This window comes from Lissotriton vulgaris, unplaced genomic scaffold (assembly GCF_964263255.1).
Source record: "Lissotriton vulgaris unplaced genomic scaffold, aLisVul1.2 SCAFFOLD_2522, whole genome shotgun sequence".
Classification (NCBI taxonomy): Eukaryota; Metazoa; Chordata; class Amphibia; order Caudata; family Salamandridae; genus Lissotriton; species Lissotriton vulgaris.
The window spans coordinates 304,124-330,013 of NW_028240861.1; the positions used below are offsets into that span (position 1 = coordinate 304,124).

Consider the following 25,890-nt stretch of genomic DNA (forward strand, 5'->3'; position numbering starts at 1 on the left):
TCATTAAAATTGAGGGGGAAAAAACGGGGGGAAAGAGGGGGGTAAGTATTACCCGAGTCGCAATTCTAATTGAAACACCACTTTTAATAATAAAATATAACATGGCGCATAAACTAAAGTATCCATAAAAAGGAAAAAGGAGTAATATCGGAAATTAATCACCATGGAATATAAAAAGTAAAAAGACAACAGAGTTTATGGAGGTTTCTTAACTTCATCCGGAGTAATAACTGTAGGAGAAAAGGCTGAGGCTGAGGACGATAAATATGAAGATAACAGAAGCCATAAAAAAGATCTCTTTTAATACATAAAGAAATAGGAGTGACATTGCTTGTATCTAATCTATGATGGAAACAAACAGCATTCCACCAAGCCTTAAAAGTAAGTTTCTCAGCTTGTTTCTAGTTAGAGGTAATTAGGTGTAGGGCTCTCGCTAGTAGTAAATCAATTAATGAAGGAGTGGAGGTTGAAAGTGGCCAGGAGGGTGATAAGGAGCCCAAAAAGATGTTAGAAATGGAAAAAGGAATTTGGGTAGTGAAAATGTTATTAATTTGGGACCAGGCCAGAAGCGAAAAAGAGAAGGGCAATCAAAAAGCATATGTTTTAAATCAGCTGAAGGCCCTTTGCATGACCAGCATTCTGAGGGGAGATCAGAAGAGAAAGAGGCTAATTTCATTGGAGTAAAAAGAAGGTGTTTATATATGAAATAGAGGGTCTGAGAAGTATTAGCTGCTCTTGGCGTTTTATGAATCTTTAACCATAATGTGTCCTAAAAAGGAATACTCCAACATTCTACAAGATCCTTTTCCCAGGCCAATTTACATTTGCTCTTGGGTCTATCAGAAGAGAAAAATAAATTTCGATAAAATGATGAGGCCGAAGTAGTAGAAGATATTAAAGGAAAGAGATTGGAACATTTGGTAGAAATAGTGGGGCTGGGAGTTAAGGAAAGAAGATATTGCAGAAGAGGAGGAAGGAAGGATTCACATTGAGACCTACAGGAAGAGGGTAAACAAAAGCTTAATTGAAGATCCAAGAAAGAGCGAGGAATATTATTAGATACCAGTTGAGAAATTCAGAGTAAACCCTTGGCTCTCCATGTTTTCCGATAAATGGTACGACCTTTAATACATAAGTGATTATGCCAAATGGATTGATGATCTAGTGAAGATAAAGCAGGGAAGAAGGATGGGAGAAGAGGTATTAATATTTTACGTGTATGAGAGATCACTTGAGAGCGAAAGGAAGAAATATTGTTAGTGAAAGAAAAAGATTCGTTAAATTGAAATGGATCTATAAAGTATTTCTCAATCGTCAACCAAATAGGAGGATGGACAATCTGATCCCGCTCATGAGATAACCAACGAGATGATTGCCTCAATGAAAAAACAAGATGATAAGATTTGAAATCAGGAAATTTAAGACCACCGGAAGACTTATCAGCTTTGAGAGCATTAAGAGCTACACGAGGAGACTTAATCTTCCAAAGGAATTTGTTTAAAATAGAGTAACATTTTTTAAAATAGAAACCGGGAATATGGACTGGAAGCATGGATAAAAGATAGAGAATTAGCGGAGAGAGCATCATCTTAATAGAATCTAGGCGAACCCACCAGGAGAGAAAAAGTGGATGCCAACGATCTATAGAAGCAGACAAAGTTTTTGGAAGATTATCAAAGTTTCCTTTCACAGTTTCTGGGATGGTAGGAAAGAACCACAAGCCTAAGTATTTAATTTTAGAAGTTTTCCAAGAGAAACCAGTAGAAATAAAATCATGTTTTAAGCAAAGAATATTTAAGGGAAGAACTTCACACTTATCCGAGTTGAGTCTGTAGCCAGATAATTGAGAGAAAGTGTCAACTTGAGAAAGGAAAGCCGGAAGAGAAGTAGAGGGGTTGGAACAATAAAGAAGGATATCGTCGGCAAAGACAGACATTTTAACATGTGTAGTATCGAGTTTAAAACCAGAAATTCTGTCATCAAGCCGGAATTTCGTTAAAAATGGTTCCAAGGCAATTATAAATAAAAGAGGGTATAGGGGCAACCTTGACGAACTCCTCTAAAAAGAGAAAAGTAATCAGGAGATTTCCCATTAACAAAGATAGAAGCTTTCGGGCCTGAATATAATAATGAAATTAGAGAAATTAATTTAGCAGGAAACCCAATCTATTTAGGAGTTTAGAACATAAAATACCACCCAATTCTATCAATGCTTTTTCAGCATCTAATGCTATAATGGCAATGGGATAATTAAGGGAAGAGACTTTACTTAGAATATTAAAGAAAACCCTGGAATTATCTGTGGATAATCGACCTTTGAGAAAGCCAGATTGTTCCGGTCCAATAATATTTGGTAGAATGGGGTCAATATGGAGAGCAAGAATCTTTGCAAAAATCTTATAATCTAAATTAACCAAGGAAGTTGGGCGATAATTTTTACATAGAGAAGGGCCTTTATTATCTTTGGGTATTAAACAAATCACTGCTTCTTGAAAAGAACCTGAAGAAGACTTATGCTGTATAAAAAATTGATAAAGCACTAAAAGATGGGGACGTAATAAAGAGGCGAAATGAGCATAGAATTCAATAGTAAAACCATCAGGGCCAGGTGCTTTACCTCTTTTTAATTTTGAAACGGCATTTTTAATTTCAGATAAGGTGATATCTGAATCCAATGAGGAAAAATCTGTGTCTGAAACGAAAGGGGGGAGAATTGAGTGAAAGAAAGAGGAAAGTGCATCAGAGGAAGGTTGTTGTTCTGGTGTGTATACATTTTTATAAAAAGAGACAAATTCATTGAGAATATCAACATCTTTGAATAAGGAGTCGCCAGCATTATTACAGATAGATTCAATTTTTGTCCGCTCCCGACGAATTTTTAAATAATTTGCAAGTAATTTGCCCATCTTGTTCTGGCCTCCATAATAATGGCTCTACTTCTTAAAAGATAACAGGAAGCAGCTTCTGTAGAAGACTTATTAAAGGAAAATTGTGCTTCAATAAGATTCTTTAAGGAGACCTCAGAGTTAGAACTATAATAAGAATATTCAAGATGCTTAATTTTGGCTAATAACTGGGTATGTTTGTTTTCAAAAAATGTCTTTTTCCGTGAAACAAAGTTTATAATAAACCCTCCAGCCGCTGCTTTAAAGGAATCCCAAATCATTACTGGGGGACAGTCTGAAGTAGAATTAATAGAGAAGAACTCAGTAGCGAAAGAAGTGATTTGGCCTGTGAAGTTAGGGTCTAATAATAATGAATTATTAAAACGTCATCTGCCAGCATGAGGAGAAAAAGGTATCAAATCAAAGTCCACAGAAAGTGGGGTGTGGTCTGATATTAGAATAGAGCCAATCTCTGAATGTGGAACGAGTTGGGACAGAGGTTTACTGAAGAAATGATAATCTATTCTAGATTGTGAGTTATGAGGGGGAGAATAAAACGTATATTCCTGTAAGTCCGGATTGCAAAGCCTCCAAATATCATTTAAAGCTTTGCGGCATATAGTAGAAGTGAATTGTGAGTGCATCTTGGTGTTAGAGAATTTTACAGTGGAGTGTCTATCTAGAATGGGGTCAAGGACCTGGTTGCAATCGCCTCCAAAAATAATATAATCGTCATTAAACATAACAAGCTTATCTGAAATCCGATTCCAAAACATATTATCAACAGTAACGGGAGCATAAACATTAAACAGTACTAGAGGTATCTGATCAATAAGTATTTTAACAATCACCCAGCGACCATCATGATCATTCTCCTGATGAATCACGGAAAGCTGGTGTTTTTTATGGCATAGGCTAGATAAGCCATTCTTCTTTCCTAAGGCGGGGGAAGAGAAAACATGACCCACCCAACCTCTTTTCAATTTGACTGCTTCAATCTCTGATAGGTGAGTTTCCTGAATAAAAGCAATATCAGCATTTAATCTAGCCAAATGACTTAACACGAGTTGTCTTTTTACAGGGTTATTAACTCCTTTAACATTCCAAGTAAAAACTCTAAATGAGAACTATTATAATGGAACATGCACAAGTGATATAAAGCCATCTAAAAAATAACTGTCAGTTAAAACAAGAACACGAGTGAATATAAAACAGGTAATAAAAATATTTAGGATTCTATTGTTAACAAGAACAAGCGCAATTCTACTATAAACCGGTAAAGAGTAACTGTGAAATATAATGAAAGCAACAGATTAAAAAAACATATAATAATATTGCAAAACATTATTACCTGGGAAAAATAGAAGAAAGAAGATAGGAAAGAAAATGAGAACTAGGGTTAAGTAAAAGAATAAAATGAGCGGTATAGGTATAATGATTAAAAGAGAAGTGGGTAATCTAGAGAATAGAGGGACAGTGAAAGAGAGAAGGGAGAAATAGGGAGGACAAGAAAGAGAGGTAGAAATCAAAAATTTAATTGAATAATAACTTATGACTTTGAAGAAAAACAACCAAAAGACATACCACAGGAAGACAATGAGACGGTATGGTGGAACCACATAAGGAGATGAGCACACCAAACCGGAGAGACCACAAGGACGTGCGCGGGGAGAACAACCTCCAAGTGAACATGAAGATTAAACCGCTCAAGAGGTCACAGAACCGCATCTAAGGAAAGGCAAACGAAATCATGTTAACAAAATAAGGTAGTACAAAATTAGATTATAATACAGAATACGAAGCACAAAATTCAACAAATGAAAGGGGCAAGATGAAAAAAGAACACCATGATGAGACACATTACACAACAGGAAGTAGTTATGCATAGTAATTATGAACGAGGGATTTCCGTCGAGTCATTTGCACATGAATCAAGAAAGTGTTGAAGCTGAGCAGGATCTTCATAATTTGTTGTCTTGTTGTAATAAGTCACTTTAAAAAAGGCATGCGTGGAATAAGACGTAACGAGCATTCAGGGAACGAAGAGCAGGTCTCATATCCAAAAACTGTTTGCGACGATCAGCGGTACTTTTGGAGTAATCCTGTGCAAAACAAGAGATTGGAATCATTCCATGAGATGTTCCCTTTCTGCTTGGCAGATTGAAGAACTTTAAGTAAGTCAGTATACTCCAGAAAGTACAAAACACCACCTCTGGGCTTTACTGTGGAAGAGGAAGAAGTAGAGACAAGAGAAGGTGGACCCAGACGGTGGGCACAATGGATGTTTAAAGCTGGAGAGTTTGGGAAACCCAGGAGCTGAGGCAGAAAAGATTGAAAGAAGGTTATGGGGTTTGATCCTTCAAGACCTTCTGCAAGACCATAAATGCGAAGATTATTACGCCTGTTTCGATTCTCTAAATTTTCCACTTGATGCTGAAGACTCTGAATTTATTTTTGCATGCTTGGAACTTGTTCTGTAAAAGCTTGGAATGAGGAAAGAGTTTTCTCTAGATGATCAACTTTTTGCTCCGTATGAGACCAATTATCCTCAAGATTTTGAAGGCGAGCATTAGTATCTGCCATGTAAGGTTTAAGTGAGCGGATTTCCTCCATGTATGGTTTAAGGGAATGAACCTCTTCTATTATGAGCTCCATAGAAATAGAAGAAGACGTATTGGTAGGTGATGGGGAATTTGTTTTTACTTGCTTCCCTGTAAGGCAGAAAAAGAAGGCACTTTAGCATTAACTTTGGTGGTTGAGCGAGAAGTATGCAGAGGGGAGCCTTTTGTAGAATGAGTCATTGGCTGCGTCATCTAAGTTCTCCTAAGAAACACTGAATGGGTTAACATCTTCCAAGGACTGCGTAACTTGTGAAGAATTACGGTTATGGTGCGCCATTGTAAGAGTGAAAAGTAAAAAAAAAAACAATTTACAAAAAGTCCCAAAAAATGTAATGCTCTGACAGCAAGAATGGAGAGTGAGTAATAAAGGTTAACTCACAACCTTTACATTATAGGAGAAAGAATGGCACACAACCATAACAACTGGTGAGAGAGAGTTGCAATGTATATCCTGGTAGAAGGAACAAATATATAAAATATGCAAGTGTAAAGTTCTGAAAAATACATTGTTCCTTAAAAGAAGGTGTGACAGTTCCACAAAAAGACAATCGTGTTGGGAGAAAACACGTTGGTAGGAGGAATAACTCACATTGAGAAAGCAACTGCAGACTTATGAGGGAAACATTACCTCAAAATGGTGGCCAAAGCATAATGGTGGGCTGAAAAATCGAAGTAAAATAGCCCATAACTAAAATATCCTTGTGCCAAAAACAGTATTATTAGTGAGAAGCTCAAAGTGGAGGATGAGTAGAGCTTAGCACGTTATTGCAGGAATTAACGAGCGAGAAAGAGCGAGTTGCCCATGACGGGAGGAGAGGCGCTGCAAAATGGCGGACGCGGTGAGATGCAAGCCGTCAATGCCGAGGAACGCTAAAAAGAAAGATTCCTCTCGCCCCATGCGTCGGCAAATAATTTAAAAAAAGGCAGCAGATGTTCCGCAACTCGAGTCCGCAGTTCGGCGGACCTCAAAGGTGGTGGCGGTACTTGGAGGTATCTTGTCCCAGCTACGCCACTGCGGAGCTCCTCGGGACAGCAGCCATCTCCGTCGGCGCCGTCACTGCAAGTTCTTTCTGCTGCTGAGAGCATTTGCCCTTTTCTGCCCAGGTCAGAGCACTGTGATGTATCGACTGCCCCACGGACTCGTCTTGAGCATAGCACTGTCTGTGAGCAGCTCTGAGCAGAGCAGCAGTGAGTTTTACATTGCAGCTTAGACCCTAGGCAGGAGTTTCCCATTGGTAAGTGGCCTGTTACACTACAGAGCAAGCACTAGAATCAGTGATGTTTGTGTTTAGGAATAGAGCAAGCAATAAGGTTCGGATTACATTAAGAAAAGGAGTTGAATTGCTGAACAAAGTGCGATAAGGTGCTCCGTAGCTAAACATGATCTGGACATTTTACACTGTTAAATGCAATTTGTCTGTGGCTCTGCAAGAATAAATAATGATCACAAGTGTGAAATCAGTAGAGTAGATTGTGGGTATACAATCGTTTTACAGTGGATTCAGCTGTTTTGCAGCAGTTTCAAGTTCTTTTCAAAGCCTGTCCTTCCTCAAATTAGTGTAATGTCTTATGTTTATCTGTTTCCATGTAGTTCATTTGTTAATTTTGCTTGCAAAAAAGTGTCACTCTTAGTGTCATACATTTAGTAGGTGAATGTCATTCATAAGTACCCTAAAACCTTGAAAATGTCACATATAAGCACTCTTAAAACGTGGCAGCTACGCAGTCTGTTGTGTTTCATGTCAGATAGTGCCTTCCGTTTCTGGTGGTTTAGTAGTAGGGCTAACACCCATGGCTAACCTTTTGATAGATATAAAACTGTGGCTGACAACCAAGTGTGAATTCCTAGTCACTCCCATGGCCTCTATTGTGGGGCTATCTGCTTTGGAGTCGCTCCTGATGTGACATGTGCTTTCTGGAGGAAGAGAGGGCTGAAGAGTGGGCACTTTAAAAAGAAGTAGACTCCCAACATAAACTTCAGACTCCGACTCTGAGTCTGAAGTATGTGCCTCTGAATCACATTTGGTGGCTAGAAATGAACTATCAGAATGAGCCCCCCAAAATGAACTGTTAAGCAGCCAGTTCCGATGTGCGAGGAGGAGACGCGCACTGCAAGACTTCTTGCTGTGGCCTCGGCTTGAGACCAAGACCTGACAGTCTCCCAGTGGAGAAAGGGGACATCATCCTGGGAATCCAAGACCACTTGCCCATGGAGCACCAGTGCCTGTGTGCTGGCCAAGACCACTGTGCCCTGTGAGGTAGAGGAGAGTGCTGGAGAGAGCGAGGTCCAGTGGTAGATCCTGCCGATTGGATCTCTGAAGCGAGCTATGAGGAAAATGGCTTTTGCAAAGATCGGGCATAGCCCATGTGCAGAAGGAAGTTGGCTACCCCATATGCCAGGTTGGCACACTGTGAAGATTGCTGCCTAGTTGATCGGCCAGTAGCCCTGTGCGGAGTGAAGATGGTGACCCCGTATGTCAAACCACTGGGAAAAGACAAGGAGCATGGTCTGGTCGAGATAGTCATGGAGATGAAGAGGTGCCGTGTTTACCATTAAATTAAATCGCCCTGCCCGACCCTCAGCCGTGGGGAGGATTCAAGGAAACTTACCAGCAATGGAGGAGCATTGAGGCCCCCCTTTCCCCGAATTGCTGCCTTCACAAGACTTTGTGCGAGGAACTCACCAGAGACAGCCGCTGCAGCTTCAGTGTCTGTAAAGGGGACGCGCTTGGAGGCTCCGTTCCTGCAGGTCCTGCTGTTGCGGCTAAGACGTGGGAACTTTCTTGCCATTTGACACTTCAGCGCTGAAACACTTTTGAATTAATTAGAGTCCGAGTGGGAATCCAGAAAATTTGACCGCTAGTGGGGCTGAACCAGAATGTTTACCAATAGTGAATGGGGAATAACCATTGCCAATAGTGAGAGGGTGGTGGGACTCCGGAACTCACCTGTTAAAACATTAGAACCCTGACCTCGGGGAACTGTGCGCATTGTTTGTGAATGCCATATTTCACTTGTGAGTTGGTATATGAATATTGCTTTTTTTCATAAAAGTACGTATTTTACTAGACAACCATTTATTGCTGCTACGGAACATATTTTGTGTTGTGGTCCTGTGTTCTACCTCCCTGTGTCTCCCACTGCATACTTTCCAACCCATCCTCCACTCTCATTCAAGTAGACAAGTTCTGAAGGGGTTCTTGGCCCAGTTGCGTAGGATCCATAGTAGGCTGTGACATGGGACATCAGGATTACAAATTACTCAACCCCCACGGTTGTGCCCAGTAGCTCCTGCTTGCCCCATGGCCCTCTGAACGGGGTTCTGACAAAAGTGTCTTTTTTTTGTCACCCTGAAGCAGGTAAACAGAACACCAATCATTTGACCCTGGGAGAGCAGTTCCAGTCCTTAGGTGCCAGCAGGATTTAGAAGTCCCTGTTTGATTCCTCTTCTTCCAGCAGAAGCCAGGAATCAGAAGTCAGGATTCTACTTCCAGCAGCGCCGCGTTTTGATTGCACCTCCCCAGGCCGAGGAGGTGATGGTGCTGGTGCCACATTTATCCTGTGCACTAGCCAGTAAATGGAGGAATTGTACTGCCCAATCCTACCTTTTTTCTCCCAGTCCCCAACCCCCTTTTACAGCACTTCCTCTTTGTCTTACTGTTAAATTACATGAAAGCCCAGTTTCAAGATTGCAGGACCAGTTGCCAAAAGGCAAGCAGCCTGCTTTCAGTTTATTGTCCACTCACATTTGTGATTGAATCAAAACTGGTTTCCTCCTACTGGTTATTTAGTTACTTATTTGGAGTTTTATATGGCGAGGATATGACGCGTTAGGTTATCAGAGCACTGCACAAACAACAGATAAGTTATGCATACAAGTGGGAAATGCAAAAGGAATAAGCAGTCATCAAAACAGATACAATATAACACCCAGTCTGCATAATTAAGCACCAGATGTGCCCTAGAAAGTAGCAAAGCTGAGTGGCTTCCGGTCTATTCTAAAAGGAATTCATTCAGCAGATGCACTTTATGTTCTTTTTTAAAGTAGAATATGGAGCCTAACTGTCGAGGAGAGTCTTGGGGGTGAATAGAAAAAGCTTTCTTTGGTGTCTCCAAGTCAAAAGAGGTAGTGTTAAAACTGGCCTTTGACCTGCCTACTGTCCATGTCCACTCCTAGACAGCCAATCCCTGCTAAGTGGTCTGCAGCTAATAACCATTTCCATTTCCTGGGCCCAGAGGGAAGTGACTATCCTCTGAGCCATAGTTATCCCTGCCAGCCAAATATGTGTTCCAGCTCTGGAAGGCTGATAGGTGGCAGAACGGATTTTAAACCAGTTCTAGCTAAGGCAGCCTACTGTACATTTTTAAGTTACTTTTCTGCTTAAGGTTTTCTTTTTCTTTTCTGCTTAAGTTATCAACAATCTGATATCCCCATTGATTCACATTTTGGAAACTAAGCAGGAAATAACTTTGAAGCATTTTCTAGCCCTCAAAAGCAGAGTTGAAAAGTAAAGATTTTAAACCCACATGTGCCTGTTGGAGAAGAGTCTAGCCAGGCATTCAGAGTGAAATAGCTTTTGGTTTTTTATTTCACTGTGAGGGTACTCTAACCCGAAAATGTAGTTCAACCTATTGTTTTTATACCAAATGAGCTACAATTCACACATGTATGAGTGAATATATAGAAATAGGCGTTTTTTACATGGATAAGGTGCTTTTAGCTGCCATGTCTTATGCAGTACATTTAAACTGAAGCCTAACCAGAGCACAGTGGTGTTCCTGATAGAAATGTGTTTATTACATATGTCATTTACTACAGCCCACATATTACCTTTAACATGCCATGCCTTAGATGCACTTAGGCACCATTTACAGTCGACTTATTGAAAAATTAAATAGGCCAAACAGGGCGTTGCTACGTACAGCACATGTTTTAGGGGAGAAGCACAGGCACTTTACTACTGTTCAGCAGTGGTAAATTACAGAGTCCTAAAGCCAGCAAAAATAAGGTGCAGAAAAAGGCAAAGAATCTGGGGTGAATTAGCTACAGTTACACTGAGTTTAGTGCATTGTCTTGAACCTTAACCATCACAGACTACCAGTCACTAAATACCCATCAATTTTAGAATATGTATTAAATATTTAGGGGTGTTTGACTATTAGGTGTTGCTTTGTTAGGGGTCGAAATAGTAAGCTGGCCTCCAAAACAGTATGCAAACCCTCAAATATGTTTAGTTTTAAGTACATTGGATTAGCATGTTCTCGACAGCTGGTTTCTTATTCATTTACTAACCAACTGACAGATATATTGTGGTTTGTATAGCACCTTGCTGCCAGTACTCAAAGAGCGGTTGCCTTGCCCTCATAAAACATGCAGTAGACTATTTGGATGGATTATAAAGATACTGTCTGTCGCGACCTTTTTATAAAGACTTGAGTGATGTATCTGAGGATCAGAGAAGTGCGCCAATTGTGTCACAGTGGGTTAGATGCAGTGAGTGCTTGAAAATGCGATCGAAGAAGACCACTTAAACCACAGGCTTCGACCAGGGGCAGCAGGCAGGCTAAGCAAGGAAAGTTGTGTGAGAGATTACTGCATAACTGCGCTAGAGAGTCAAAATGGGACAGGAGCGAATGATTAGATAGCGTGTATGAGAATCTTACATAGTACTGTATGTGATAGGTTAGGGAAAAAATTATTCTAATACATGTTTTGTGATTGTTTCATTGCCGTTTAGTACAAATTTGTTTGTTCAATGTAATGTTAAAGTATCCTCTTCACCTGGTTATATGTATAGCACACTTATAATTTCAGGTTAGAAGGGATTTATAATAGCATAAAAAGAACAAAGTAATGCCATCAGCCCTCTCCTTTTGGAAAATAAGCATTTTAAAATATGTAAATGAATATGTAGCGTTGGAAACCTGCGCATGAAGATGAAGGAAGCGTTGATCTTGTAGCCCCTCCTTTACAAATAGCGTGCTATGAATAGACACCAGTGACTAAGGATTGATTAACTCTCTAACCTGAAGAAACTGGCACTGCCAGTCAAACTTGAATGTCACCACTGGCCTCACTGATTGGACAAAAACTACTGCAGAAGGCCATCCTCCGAAATGAGGTTGACATAGACATCAAAAGATTTAACACTCAGAAGGCCGCCTCATAATTATTTCTTTGCAGTAAGCACATTATAGGATTCATTAGCAGTTGAATAAGAACGCCTCAGTTCTCCCTGGGGAAAAAACGAAAAAGTTTCTGTTCTAACGATTTCTAACCTAATACCTGTTCTCCGTCAACTGAAAGTACTGCTCCAACTAAGTCCTCTTTTCCATTTCACAAACTCTTTCCTTACTTGCAGTTTCCTCCTCAGTTCTCACCTCACAATATTAACTTCATTTGACATCTTACCTTCCTGACCAGTGGTGGCCTAGCCGCCGGGTCCCGCGTCTCTGCTCCTGCTCTCCTCGTTGGACTTGAGGAACAGGAAGCACAGCCAAGCTTCCCTGAACAATCACAAGGCTGCAATGCATTGTTCTAATCAGTCCAAGCGTCCTGCTTCGACGCTCAGCCAGGGAATGGAGGCCTGGAAAGTTCTCCACGCAGGCTGCCATGCAGCCTCCATGGAGAACAGGGAAAGTGTGCACTTAAGAGTGAAGTGGGCAAACCACTCCTCCCCTGCTCTGAGAGCAGAGCAGCCCCTCCCACCATACCCCCTGCAAAGCAGCACGGAAACCGTACTGACAGAAACATACAGTTATAATAACTTGGTTATCATTTTATGTTTACCTTACTTTGCACTGCTTAAAAGCAGTGGGGTGGCGCTCCTCTGCCATAGTGGAGGAGCCGTCACTGTTCCTGACCCCTTTTGTGTCCTACATCTTTTTAACAGCTCCCTCCTGCATAATCAGTTGACTTTCCCACACCTATGTTCTTTGCATTGTTGAAGGCTTGAACTTCACCAGATTGTATGTACAGTGTTCTGATATTCATGGGTATGGAACCCCTTTATAAGAATTAGTAATTTAATATAAATACATTTTGAGGTGGCTAGATCTTTATTTTTTTCTAGTCTGAGCCCTAATTAAATGTACACGGATACAGTTCATAAGCAATGAAAGATTTTTTAGATGAGATGGTTGACACCATCAAATGCCGTTTCCCTTTGAAATGTAGATTGGGCACCTTGCTGTAATTAGCACCTTGGGGTAAATGGGCATCTGATAACTTTCCATTTTGCTTCTCTTATGTTAAGAGTCTCGGATCGGATACATTTTTGTTGATCTGCCCCCGCTATAAACACTTGAAATATAGGTGGTTAAAGTCACTGTTTATTTAGTGCATTACTGCTGCATGTATGGAAGGGCGCTGGTTGTTTGAGTACTAAGCAGTCCGCACAGGATATTGCGGCATAGATCAGGAAATTTTGCGGCACAAAAAATGAACTTCTTTGTTTCATCCTTTTGTGGTTTATTTGCGGCACTTTATTTTAGTGATAAACTGTAGTTTGTGCAATCTTTCATGTTGTGATTAATGGTGGACTGCCTAGGAGCTGCAGCAGATGTTCATATTTGATTAAAAAAAGAGGATGGTGTACTGGGCAGATGTGACAGATCGTGGTTACATCTTCCAAGTAATGTAAATAAAAAAATTGATACTTGTATAGCGCACTACTCACCCGCAAGGGTCTCAAGGTGCTTGTACGAATACCGCTGTGGAACCCATCCTGGCTTTCCCTGTAAGGCGTCCACTCCTGGGCACCCCCAGTGTGAAGGCCAGGCATCCTTAGCGTTGTGGGGGCCGTTGTGGAGATTAAGCAAGCTATTGCCCAGAGTTGCAGAGTGGGACTCCATGATTGGAATAGGCACCGAGGAGAGAATGATCAGGTCCTTGGAATTTTGAGCCCAAGACCCACCGAGGCGGGGAATTGAACCCTGGTCCCGGGCTAGACCTCTGCATCAGGGTCTGCCGCTCTAATCATTGAGCCACACTTCTCTAATGAAGGACTGGGGAGATGTTATGCAACCTTATGAACACATGAATCACACCCTAAATCGTATTTCACATTTTGTGACACTTAAACGGTGTGTAATACAATTTTAAAATAATGACTTGCATATTCACTGTGTGTTCTGACACAGGCTTGGACATCGAGAGCACTATAAATGCACAAACATTTATTTCCCACCACGCCAACCAAGGTCCCTTTTGTGACTCTCTGATTAGACACACAGCCGTCATCCGAGATTGCATTAACTAATTGAAATCTCATAACCAAAAAAGAGTGGAGTTCCCACGGATTAGTTTAACTTGCGTTTATATTGAATTTAAGGTGGGCACGTTATTTTTTATCCAATTACATGATGGTGAAAGACCAACAAAATAGTTAGAGAATACTTTGTTTTTTCCCCCACGACTTTGACCCTGCTCCCACCTTTACTGACTCTGCCCTATTCCATCCAGGAACACAGTTTTCATACTTTTTATGTACTATAGCCGCTGACCATTAAATATGTTGTATTGCCCACATGTGTTCACGGTTCTGAAACAAAAGCAAAATACTGGAGAGGTCGTCTTTGGAAAATCTCTAAGAACACAGAGCCAGGCTTGGTTTTCTTGCACTCCTCAAAGCAATGTTCTATTGCCTACAAGTTTCCACAAATAAAAATAAAACCCCAAAATATAGCAGAGCGTGCCAGGTTCGTGCTCTTCAGAATCTGTTAGAAACTCCTCGGTAAACTACTGAAACAGGCCTGACTTCCTCGCTCACCCCACTACCTTAGAGAATCCTCTCCAGGAGGTGTGTGGTAGGCAATGTCGCCGCCACCTCCTAACAAACTGGATCAGGCAGGCAGTAGAAAGAGACACTGCTTGGTTTTACAACACACCTAAACACTCATAACACAAAGACAGTGGCCAGCCTGTTTCAAATGAAAATAAAAGGGAGAAGCAAATGTTTATGAAGACCGTTTTTTTGTTGTTTTTTTTAAACATTTTTATTCAGCTCCCAAACCTGGATTTGCGGGCATTACACTTCTCAGCCTATTTCATATTAATTGTGCAATTCGCGAAAACCTGGCTGTCTGGCTAGGAAGGATATGAAAAAGAATTTGATAGGGTGTCTTAGGGAAAAATTATAAAATTAAATGATGAGATTTTTTTACGAGTTGTATGGGATTATAACATACTGCTGTTAACATAATCCTAAATATAATTTATTTTATATGGGAATATTTATGATTAATCCAGTTAATGCCCTGTATGTATGTTTCAAAAAACTATTTTCAAAATTAAATTGTAGTAATTGATTGAAATGTATTTCTGGGCCAGCTCATAGTGCGGTTCCAAGATCGCTCGCACAGCTCCAGGTGAGAGCCTGTGACATGGTCCACAGCGCTACTTTTCCTGTTCCGGCCAGAATTCTTATTTTTCGGTCTTTCCTTCTGTGGCAGACGCCTGATTCCACAATGGCTAGATAAGTTTGCTCATGACAGCAGTGTACTCTTAAGTCAAACCTCCCCAGGCGCAATCTTAGTTGCCCAACAGCCCTACGGTACAATGACTCTGCTCTGCCCACAAACACCTCAGGCCCCCAGCTGCCTCCTTTGTGGTGGCTCTGAAGGCAGTGTCCTGTGTAGAAGGTGAACCCTGGTGCCTGTGTTAGAACAACTATCCTACGTGTGGCTAAAACATTGCTACCCAGATGGTATGGAAGTGGCAATTATTAAGCAGCGTTACCTTTACCTGAGAGTGTCACTCCAAATCAACTTCTCCTCTCCGAAGAACAAGGATAACTTTTTCGGTCTCCTCAAATTGGGATCGGCTGCTGTCTGATATCGCTTTACAATTCCCGTAGAGGCAGGAAGATGTGGCAACAGAGGCAGGTTGTTCTTTTTAAGTTCAAATAATTTTTATTAGGGTAAACAGAATGGTCATTACAAAAAGTAATATGCAATACAACATTAGCGATAGGAATAATAAGCTAGGATAACATTATTAAGTTACATCAAAATAAAAAGTGGAGGGGAAAAAGAGGAAAAGGGTAATCAAAAAATAGTAAATGAGGCTTGGGATGAAAGTTGTACACTCGATGAGGCTTTGTATTTCAGGAGACAGTGCAAATACAAGCGGGAAGCTAAGTATTAAAGAAAAAGAGGGAACAAAAGGCAATTCATGGAGGTTTCGAGACCTCTTGCTGCGATGGGGGAAGGTGAGATGAGCGTTTGGCGCAAACATCCAAGTAAAGGGTAACAGGAAGCCACAACGCATGTCTTTTCGGGGCCAGGGTGATGGGATAAATAAATGCAGTATCTAATCTATGATTAAAACATACATTGAACCACCAAGCTTTAAACGTAATACCCTCAGAATTCTTCCAGTTAACAGTAATCTGTTGAAACGCAACAGCTAATAGCAAATCAATAATATGAACATTCATTTCAACTTCAGTCCAGGAAGAGGACAGTGAACCGAGGAATATGTCAGTGATAGAGAAAGGGATAGAGGTGTGAAAGATAGAATTGATTTGATCCCATACTCTGATCCAGAATGCTTTCGTGTGAGGGCAGAGGAAAAGCATGTGAAAAAGCGTGGCATTGGGGGCGGAGCAAGACCAACAAAGGTCTGGAGTTGTAGGGAACCTTTTGTGAAGAAGAGAAGGCGTGTAAAGGAGTCGATTGTAAAGAAAGAAAAGTGTTTGTGTAAGAGAAGCAGCTCTGGAAGACTTGCGAAGCTTAATCCAAATTTTATCCCATAAAGTGGTAGGCCAAGAGACTTCGAGTTCAGATTCCCATTGCGCCTCCACCGTAGTTTTGGGCCGGGGTAATGGAGGGTTGTGGAAGGAATGATAAATGGAAGACGCTGAGGGGTTTGAGCGCAATTGAGAGTGTAAAGAGGAAGCCAGTGAAGTAGAATTCGTAATTGGAGGAGAATGAGAAAGGGAATCGTATGCGGACATGACCGCAGTCTTGAGTAATATATATTTGTGGGCAAAAGAGGATGGGAGAGAGAAAGTTCGGCTTAGAATAGGGAACGGAGTGAAGACAGAACCAGTAAAAAGTTGGGAAACCCATATTAAACCACGTTGCCTCCAGGATTTCCAGTAGAAGGGCTTGAATTTGATAAGAATACTGCTATTATACCAAATCGTAGAGGTGAGAAGGTCAGCGATAGAAGAGGGAGGAGGTGGGGTGATGGCTAGAAGCAGTTTCGCGGTGTATTTGTGGATTGGAGTGGATACAAATTGGGGTTTGCGAGAAAAGGAGAGATATTCGGCAAAGGAGAAGGGAGAAAGAGAAAGGTGCTCAAGGTTAGCCCAAAGGGGAAGGGGTTCGATAGGATCTTTAAGCCAGATAGCGGCCTGTTTTAGAAGGAAGGCTTTATGATAAGCAGGAAAATTTGGAAAATTTACCCCGCCTTCCACTTTGGGGAGGCGCAATCTTGATAAGGACATGCGCAGTTTTTTCCCAGACCATAAAAAGGAAGATAAGGTGGTGTTGATTTTGGCAAAAAATTTGGCAGGAATGGAAACGGGAATGTTCGAAATGGTGTAAAGGACAATTGGGGAGAGCATCATCTTAATAGTGTCAAGTCGGCCCCACCAGGAAAGGTATAAGGGATGCCACCTGGAAGTGAGGTCGGATAACTTCTGAGTGCATTTAGTAAGACATAAGGAGATAGTATCCGAGACAGAAGGGGCAATATGTAAACCGAGGTATTTTATATGGGATGGGCTCCATTTGAAGTTAGAAGCCGCAAAATCAGGTTTAAAGGTGAATTTGGTGAGGGGTAGAATTTCGCATTTGTCGTTGTTCAATTTATAACCGGAAAGGTGAGAATATACATTAACTTCAGCAAGAAAAGCTGGGATGGAAACCGATGGGTTTGAAATGAAAAGTAAAATGTCATCAGCATAGGCAGCTAACTTGATTTGCGAGTGGGATAGAGGGAAGCCGTGAATGTTTGGATTTTGACGTAATTTAGATAGGAAAGGTTCAAGAGCAAGGTTGAAAAGAAAGGGGGATAGGGGACAGCCCTGTCGTACTCCTCTGCCAAGTTTGAAAAAGGAGGAGATTAAACCATTAGCACAGACCGCTGCTCTAGGGTTTGCGTAAAGAAAGGAGATGAGGGAAATAAAATTAGGGCCAAACCCAAACCATTTTAATGCGGAGAATAGGAATGACCACTCTACTCTATCAAACGCCTTCTCGGCGTCAAGAGCAATTGCGGCTAGGGAATTACTGAAGCGTGATGATTTAGATAATACATTAAAAAGGAGTCTAGTGTTGTCTGATATGAAGCGTCCTTTAACAAATCCAGATTGCTCAGGGCCTAGGAGTTCTGGGAGAAAGGAGTCTAATCTGATGGCTAAAGATTTGGCATATATCTTGTAGTCAATGTTAACCAATGATATCGGTCTGTAATTCTTACAGTGTTGAGTGTCTTTCCCCTCTTTTGGTATAATACAAATATAAGCGTCAGAAAAAGTGCCTGAAGAGGCTCCGTTAGTTTTAAAAGACTCCAAAAGGTGAAATAATTTGGGTAGCAGAAGGGTAGCAAAATGTTGATAAAATTCGACAGTGAAACCATCAGGACCTGGGGCTTTGTCTTTCTTAAGAGATTGAAGCGCTATGTGTAATTCACGAACGGTGAGGGGAGTTTCAAGGGAGGTGAGGTCAACGGGAAAGTTAGAGGGAGGTTGAATGCTTGTGAAGAAAGTGGAAAGAGAGTGCTCAGAAGGTTGCGTGCCAGAAGAGTAAAGTGTGGAGTAAAAACGGGAAAATTCCTCTAAAATATCCGCATCTTTGTGTTGCAGAACTAAATTAGCATCAAAAACAGATTCAATATTCAGCTTATTTTGTTTAACCTTCAAATAGTTAGCGAGAACTTTCCCCGCCTTATTCTTCCCACCATAAAATTTCGAGCTGGATTTCAGTAAGTACAATGATGCATCATCAGTAGACTGTTTGTTATAGTTCATTTTCGCATTAACAAGAGCTGTCAAACTTTCCTGGGTGTGAGAGGTATAAAAGGCATGTTCCAGAGCTTTGATCTGAGATAAAAGATCACTGGTACGTTTACGGGCAAGGCTACGCTTTGTAGCAGCATGTCTGAGGATAAAGTCTCTAGCTGCAGCTTTATAAGCGTCCCATATAGTGTGGGTAGCTAAGGTAGGGGTGTCATTTATAGCAAAAAATTCGGTGGTGAACTCAATAAAGGAGGCCGTAAATTTGGGGTCAAGAAGGAGGGTATTATTGAAACGCCACCGTTTGGGACCAGTGGATTTGGGTAAGATGTCCATGTTAATCAGAACCGGGGCATGATCCGAAAACACAATGGGGCCTATGTCAGCTTGGGTGAGGGATTGGGATAGATGGTGAGAGAGAAAAATATAATCAATACGTGACTGGGATTGGTGAACAGGGGAATAGAATGTAAATTCTTTGCTGGTTGGGTTGCAGAGTCGCCAGGCGTCTATTAGTTTGTGCTGAGAAATGACATGTGTGAAGAGCTTATGGGATTTATTAGGGACAAAAAAAACTTTGGAGTTTCTGTCTAAGAAGGGATCCAACGGCAGGTTGCAATCACCTGCTAGAATAAAGTTGTCTTCAATGCATTGAGTAATGCGAGAGGCAAACGCATTCCAAAAAGTAGGGTTTCCACCTGTGGGGGCATAAACATTAAGCAAGGATAAAGGGACACCCTTAGAGGAAAGTTTGACATGTAACCATCTGCCATCGGGATCAGATTCAGAATGCAATACAGAGTGAGAAAAGGACTTTCGAACTAGCAAAACAACACCATTTCTTTTGCCATCCCCGGGAGCTGAAAAAACCTTTCCCACCCAACCTCTTTGAAGCTTAGCAGCGTCAGTATCAGATAAATGGGTTTCTTGAAGAAAGGCTATATCTACATTCAGTTTAGCTAAATGGGAAAGGATCTTTTGTCTCTTGATAGGTGAGTTTAAACCTTTAACGTTCCAAGAAACAATGCGTACTGACATTAAGAATAATTAGAGAGAGGGAGTGCAAATACGAAATGGAAAAAAGCCTCAGATACATCGAGAGAGGAGGAGTATGAGAAAAAAGAAAAAGAAAGCCTGAAAAAGAGAAGGACAGATAGAAGAGAGTGAAAGAGGACAGTGGAGAAGAGGGGCGCTAGGAAATGAAAAGAAAATCGTGATGAGAGGATAAAAGTCAGCTGAGCAGAAAAGAATATAAGGCAAGAAGAGAAGTAGGCCATACATTTTGGAAAAAGAAGATAATTTGGAAAGAACCATAGAATGTTACACAAGAGTAAAGAGGGTGTAGCATAGGGCTGTAAAATAAAACTAGAAAAAGGGAGGAGATGTAGAATAACAATAAGAGAGTGGAATATTAGGATCAAAAAGAAGAAGAAGAGTGGTTTGTAAGAGAGCGATGTTAAAGGATGAAACAGTAGCCATGTAAAAATCAAGACAAGAACATATAAAACAATAGGAAGCATGTCAACAATGGAAGAGGGAGAAAAAATAGGTCGATACTTACAAGGGATCTTGGGAAGTGGATACGTTCAGAGGACTGAACACAAGGGGAAAAACGGAGATGAGAGGAGGGGGGGAAGACCAACCGACGGTAGGTAGGTAGACGGGGCCACAAGACGTCCAACCGGAGAGACGTGACGGAACATAGGGAGGTGTTCTGCAAAAGGAAAACAATAATATTAGAACCAGGTGAACAACGTATTTCCAGGTGCATAAGGAAAAGGGATCAAGGAAAAGACAAGATTAAACATTTGAGTAACGGGAACGAACCAACACAGGCAATGAACAGGAAAGGTATGCGATAGCTTAGGAACCTGTGGGAAAAAAAAGAACATCATAATATATTAAGAACTAGGAACCATAAGTTGTAAGGTATTTCAAAAATATCAACAACGAGAGTCAAGGTGGAAATGAAGAGGAAGGGCCAGAAAACTCCATGTCAGCTGTACCACAGGAATTCAGAAAACTTCGAAGTCGGAGAGGATCCTCAAAAGTCATAGTCTTGTTGTTATGTGTGACTTTGAATAAGCAAGGATGGAAAAGTCCATATCTGGCTCCAATGGAACGCAGTTCTGGTCTCATGTCGAGAAATGCTTTGCGGCGTGAAGCAGTAGCCTTGGCATAATCTTGGGCGAAGAATAAAGTGGAGTCCGACCATTTGATGTGAGGTATAGCTTTAGCCGCTAATAGAACCTTCAGCAAATCTGTGTATTCAAGAAAATACATAATTACACCTCTAGGCTTTGTCGTAGGAGAGATGGTGGAGGGCGCTCGACCTAGCCTATGTGCTCGTTGAATGTTAAGAGAAGTGCCTTCAGGAAGGTGAAGAAGTTTGGGCAGGAAGGATTTAAAGAAGGCAATGGCGTCGTTCCCCTCGCAACCTTCCTTCAGGCCGTAGAGGCGTAGGTTATTGCGCCTATTTCTGTTTTCAAGGTCCTCCACCTGCTTCTGGAGTGACGAGACTTGCGTTTCCATGTGGACAACTTTGGTAGTAGCTTCCTGGAAGGATGAGACAGATTTTTCCACCTTGGAGACCCTAGTATCCATTAGGGACCAATTGTCAGTCAAGGTTTGCAATTTGGAATTTGTCTCCTCCATGAATGGGCGCAATGCCCCCTATTTCCTCGAGGAGTAATTCTATAGAAATAGCTGATGTAGGCTTTGGGGGAGTGGGCGGATTTTGTTTCAGTCTCTTGATGGTATTTTTCGACCCTGGTTGCGGGGGTGCATCCATGGTAAGAGATGGTTCACCAGTGGAGGACTCTCCAGAAGCGTCCAAATTAGCTAATGCAGTGAAAAGCTTTGAATTTTTGATGAAATTCCGTTTAGGGTTTTTACCAGGGCCCTCCGCCATGAGAACACTTAAGATAAAGTTTCAGCAATAAAGTGCGGGCTGGTGAGCACTGCAATCGTTAGGGATACACAACAGTCAATAGTAGGAGGAGCAAGCGCCAAATGCAACAGATATTCGAAGGAGTCAATGAGTTATGGCTGTAAAACTGAGGAAAGTCAAGTTGCTATAGAGGCGACTCACAGCTGAGGGAGCAGGGAGCCTAAAATGGCTGCCAAGCCAATGCTAGTGAGAAGGCAAGACTCCGAGAAAAAATAGACGAAAAAACGGTTCCAAGAAAAAAGAATAAAGTCACCTGTGAGGGTTCTGGTGGTTTGTCCTTATTTCCCGTTGAAATGCGGCATTTTCGGTGAAGCGCTGATGTCAGGAGGCTGTCACCGTCGCAGACTCGTTCCTCAGACGAGCGCCGTCTGAAATGACAAAATGGCGGCCGCGGCTGAAGGAAAGCCGCGACCGAAGGAAAACGGGAGCTGCTGTGCGAGGCTGAGGGAGCCTGGAAGCGGTAGACAGGTTAGTGGGGAGACGGGGCGTTCCGACGTCATTCGATGTGCACCATTTCCTTCTGGGAAGGGTAGGACCGCCACAAAACTCCGGTCTAGACGGAGCTCTACCTCGGGACCTCCATCCGCATCGGGCGCTAAGCCACGCCCCCGAGGCAGGTTGTTCTGTCCTGAAAATTCATCAAGAAACCAGCACCTGCTGACTGGTCCAATCCGCTGCATATACCAACCCTATTTTATAGCTTACGTTTTATGAGAGGAGTCCGGCACATTTTTTTTCACTGTCCTGATTGGATCTTAGCAAAGTTGCAGCCATCTTGGTTGTTGCAAGCCATTAACTTTCAACCCCAAAAAGTGTATTTGCCAATCTTTTTGCCTAATCTTGCTACTAACGTACGTACACTTTTTATTAATACCTCTGTAGTTACTATTGTTCTTGCAATTTAATTTTTGCTCATCATGCCGTTCATTCTGGGTATTTTTACTATAGGGTCAACCTGGATTCCAACTCTGCATGCATTCATCTATGAACAGCTGGTCCCGCTTAATTCCAGCCTTACTTTTTCCCTTCCCTCCCTTTCTAATGCTACTAACTCACTTCAGTTGTCTCTAATGTAGCTTACTTCTCTGTTTTCCTACTAACAATTGTGTCAGTTACACTGTTGAATTAATCATCCTGCGTTACCTTGTCTTGACCACAGAACAATGTATATCTTGCCACTTTGGGTTTAGCGCGTATGAAATATAATGTAACCCCTTAATTTCGTCAGGAAGTTCGCGTGGACATTTTTTTGTGTCATCTTTCTAGCATCGCCTTTGCCGAAAAAATTAAAAACTATGTATTCCCAGCATTCAGTTTCCTATGTCAGTTGGTTCATCAAATTTCCCAAACTCTCCTAATAATCCCATGCTACTTACAGTGATGTACAGCCAGATTCATCAAACCAGAATCGGCTCGCAAAGGGCCAGATTCTGAGAATCTGACCCTTTGCGAGCGCTATTTTTGCATTTGGGATGCATCATCGCAAATCGCAAATGTAGAAATCGCTAAATTGCGATTAATTGCATTTAAGGAATCTCAATTTGAGATTCCTTAAATGCAATTCATGAACCATTTTAAAATTGTGAAATCACAATCTGGGGCCGCTATTTACAGCGAAGTCTAACTACGTGGTAAATAGCAAAAACTTAGAAAAATGCACTTTAGTGCATTTTTCTAAGTTGTATGTTACACACACACATGTCCTTGGGACATGAGTGTGCGCAACACCAGTGGACATTACCATTTCAGGGGTGCAACAGGGTGTCCTTTGGACACCCTGGCACCCTTGGAATTGCTTCTTTATTTGCGATTCGCTAATTGCTAATCGCAAATAAGGAATGACTCCCCATTTATTCCTATGGGCAGGCCCATAGAAATGAATGGGAAAGCCATTCCTTATTTGCGATTAGCAATTAGCGAATCGCAAATAAGGAAGCTGTAGAAATCGCTAAAATTATTGCGATTTCTACATGCATCCCGTTTTGCGAGTCTTTAATTGCGAATCCTTAAAATTCGCTATTAAGGACTCGCAAAACAGGACTTTGATGAATCTGGGGGGTAGTGTTTTATTTTCTGACTGAAGTGTGACCCAGTCTTTACTCTTCCGATAATACTCTGCTGATTAAGAGAGTTTACCAATCACTTAAGTTAGAGGATTCTTTTAGGAAATGGTCATGATTCCTACTGGCTGCTCAGCATGATAAGAAATGAGTATTCCATATTCTTATAATAAGCTACATGCTTTCAATATAGTGGTTAGTAAAACAACTCCTTCCGAATCTTAAATTGATAGATTAAGAATGATATATAAATTGGCAGCAGTGACATTTTGATTTTATTTTTTTACACTTGCTTTTTCTTGGTTTTAGAGTTCTTGAGAATTTTTAAATTGAGGTTTTGAAGTTTTTTCGAAAGTAGGGCTAACAGCATACTTTCATTTCCAATAATGAGAAAAATATTTACCTTGGGCAAATGATAACTGTCATAATTCTATCTGTGAAACGGTACACCACTCTCTTGACCACATTACCGATTTGATTCAACAAAAACATTGGACTTTTCCTTTGATCGGCAGCCCTAAAATTGGTTGCAACCAACAGGTTGCATTAATCATATTCATGGACCGCATTTTATATACTAAAAAGTGGCCACGTTTCCTTGCTCCTGGGTAAAGCTCGCTTGGTAATTACTGTCGCCTGTTGGGACGAAGATTACTCTTGTAGCCCTACAACAAATGCAGAAATATGGTAAAGCGCTAACATTTAAAAACACCATGTATTATGCAGCTGTACAACTATAAACAATGCGGTTTAATTACACTGACAGTTTAGTTCCCACTGTGTGTGCACTTGCACAGACACACACCCAACTCTGTGCTTTTTCCTCTTTCTCCCCATTCTCTCCCTCTTTTCCTTACTCCTTGTTCCAGGCCTCTCCTATACACGTCTATGCTGTGTCCTTTGCCCTCCTCTCCTTCTTTTCTATTTTAATCTTTTACTATACCTGCTCTCTCTCTCTGATCACATTAATGCATATTAAATGGTATTCGTTTTTTTTTTAGATTTCTTTTCTGTTGTTGACGCACTTCGAATTCTCTCGTCGGTACCACCAGCTTATTGTAACCTTATTGTAATTCACTAAATTACAGGTAAATATGCAATGCGAGACTTGGTGAATCGTCTTCCGGGAGGAAATGGCACGAGTATATTGTCTGATGACACCGTCGCTGCAATTTGCTGTGCTCTGCACGAGGTCACGAGTAAAAACATGGAAAATGCCAAAGCCCTTGCAGACTCCGGAGGAATAGAAAAGCTGGTCAATATCACAAAAGGGAAGGGAGACAGGCAAGTATGCAGTAATGGACAACTTGAATGTTTATCTCAAGTCTAGTTCTTGTTAAAGCATGGGTTCATTGCAGGCATTTATTAATAAAAAATTCACTTTGGATTAATTTCTCACCTTCGAAAATCATTAAATCTTCAAGTTTTCAGGAAAAGACAAATGACCTGTCATCTAATACACTGTCCTTTGTTAAACTATTTGTTGTATTTTATTCCTGATAAGATTTAATCCGTGGTGTCCTTTCTCTGGAACCACCACCCATACCCGTCACACTTTGCCCTCTGTCGCACTCACAAAGTACCTTCAAATCCTGGACACTAGCTAAGTAGCCATCCTAATACCTACCTTTTTTGCACATGTATTGTCTCTAGCGGCATTGCATGTAAGACTATATACAGTATCTGAAAGAACTCACGCTACGTTTCTTAAGAAACTATTTAATTAACCGTTGTATTTCATGTTTTTAATTGCTAAGATCATCGCTCAAAGTGGCCAAAGCTGCAGCCCAGGTGTTGAATACATTATGGCAATATCGAGATCTTCGTAGCATTTACAAAAAGGTAAAAAAACAACTACTTTATACGATATCCAGGTGCATAATGATAACATTAAGCCAATTGTACAAAATGTCTTGTAACCATTTTCTTTCCTCCTTAGGATGGCTGGAATCAGAGTCATTTTATCACGCCGGTTTCAACATTAGAGCGAGAAAGATTCAAATCACATCCTTCCTTGTCTACAACCAATCAGCAAATGTCACCCATCCTTCACTCAGGTTAGCCAGCATTTAATAACAAGGTGTTGCTCTGAATTAATATGAATCCTGTTCATGAAATGCTGCTCCGGAATCATAAATGCAAAACGTTTTTATTTTATATTTTTCCTGTCATCTTGATTACGAAGTGAATATTATGTTAATCGATATAGCTAACTTGATTAAAAGTCAGTTTGAACTGTCTGCCCAGCCCTACTCCTCATTCATGGAGCTGCCAATTACATTTGAAAAGTAAAGTTCATTTTGTAGTATTTTTCGCAGGTTGTTTTTAATACTGTGATGTCTGAATGCTTAAACCGGTATGTTGTTCATACGTGGACAGAGGAGTAAATATGTGTTTAAAACTAAATAG

General features: G+C 41.1%; 1 protein-coding gene across 1 annotated transcript in view; it reads left to right on the plus strand.

Moving 5' to 3' along the window:
• LOC147672505 (plakophilin-4-like) overlaps positions 1-25,538 on the plus strand; it is a gene marked incomplete at its 3' end in the record, with an annotated part of 326,831 nt that extends 301,293 nt beyond the window's left edge. The window contains exons 11-13 of the mRNA XM_086947985.1: positions 24,570-24,765; positions 25,239-25,323; positions 25,421-25,538. Coding sequence (XP_086804111.1) covers positions 24,570-24,765; positions 25,239-25,323; positions 25,421-25,538 — 399 coding nt within the window. The remainder of the gene's footprint in view (positions 1-24,569; positions 24,766-25,238; positions 25,324-25,420) is intronic.
• Positions 25,539-25,890: the final 352 nt, after the last annotated feature.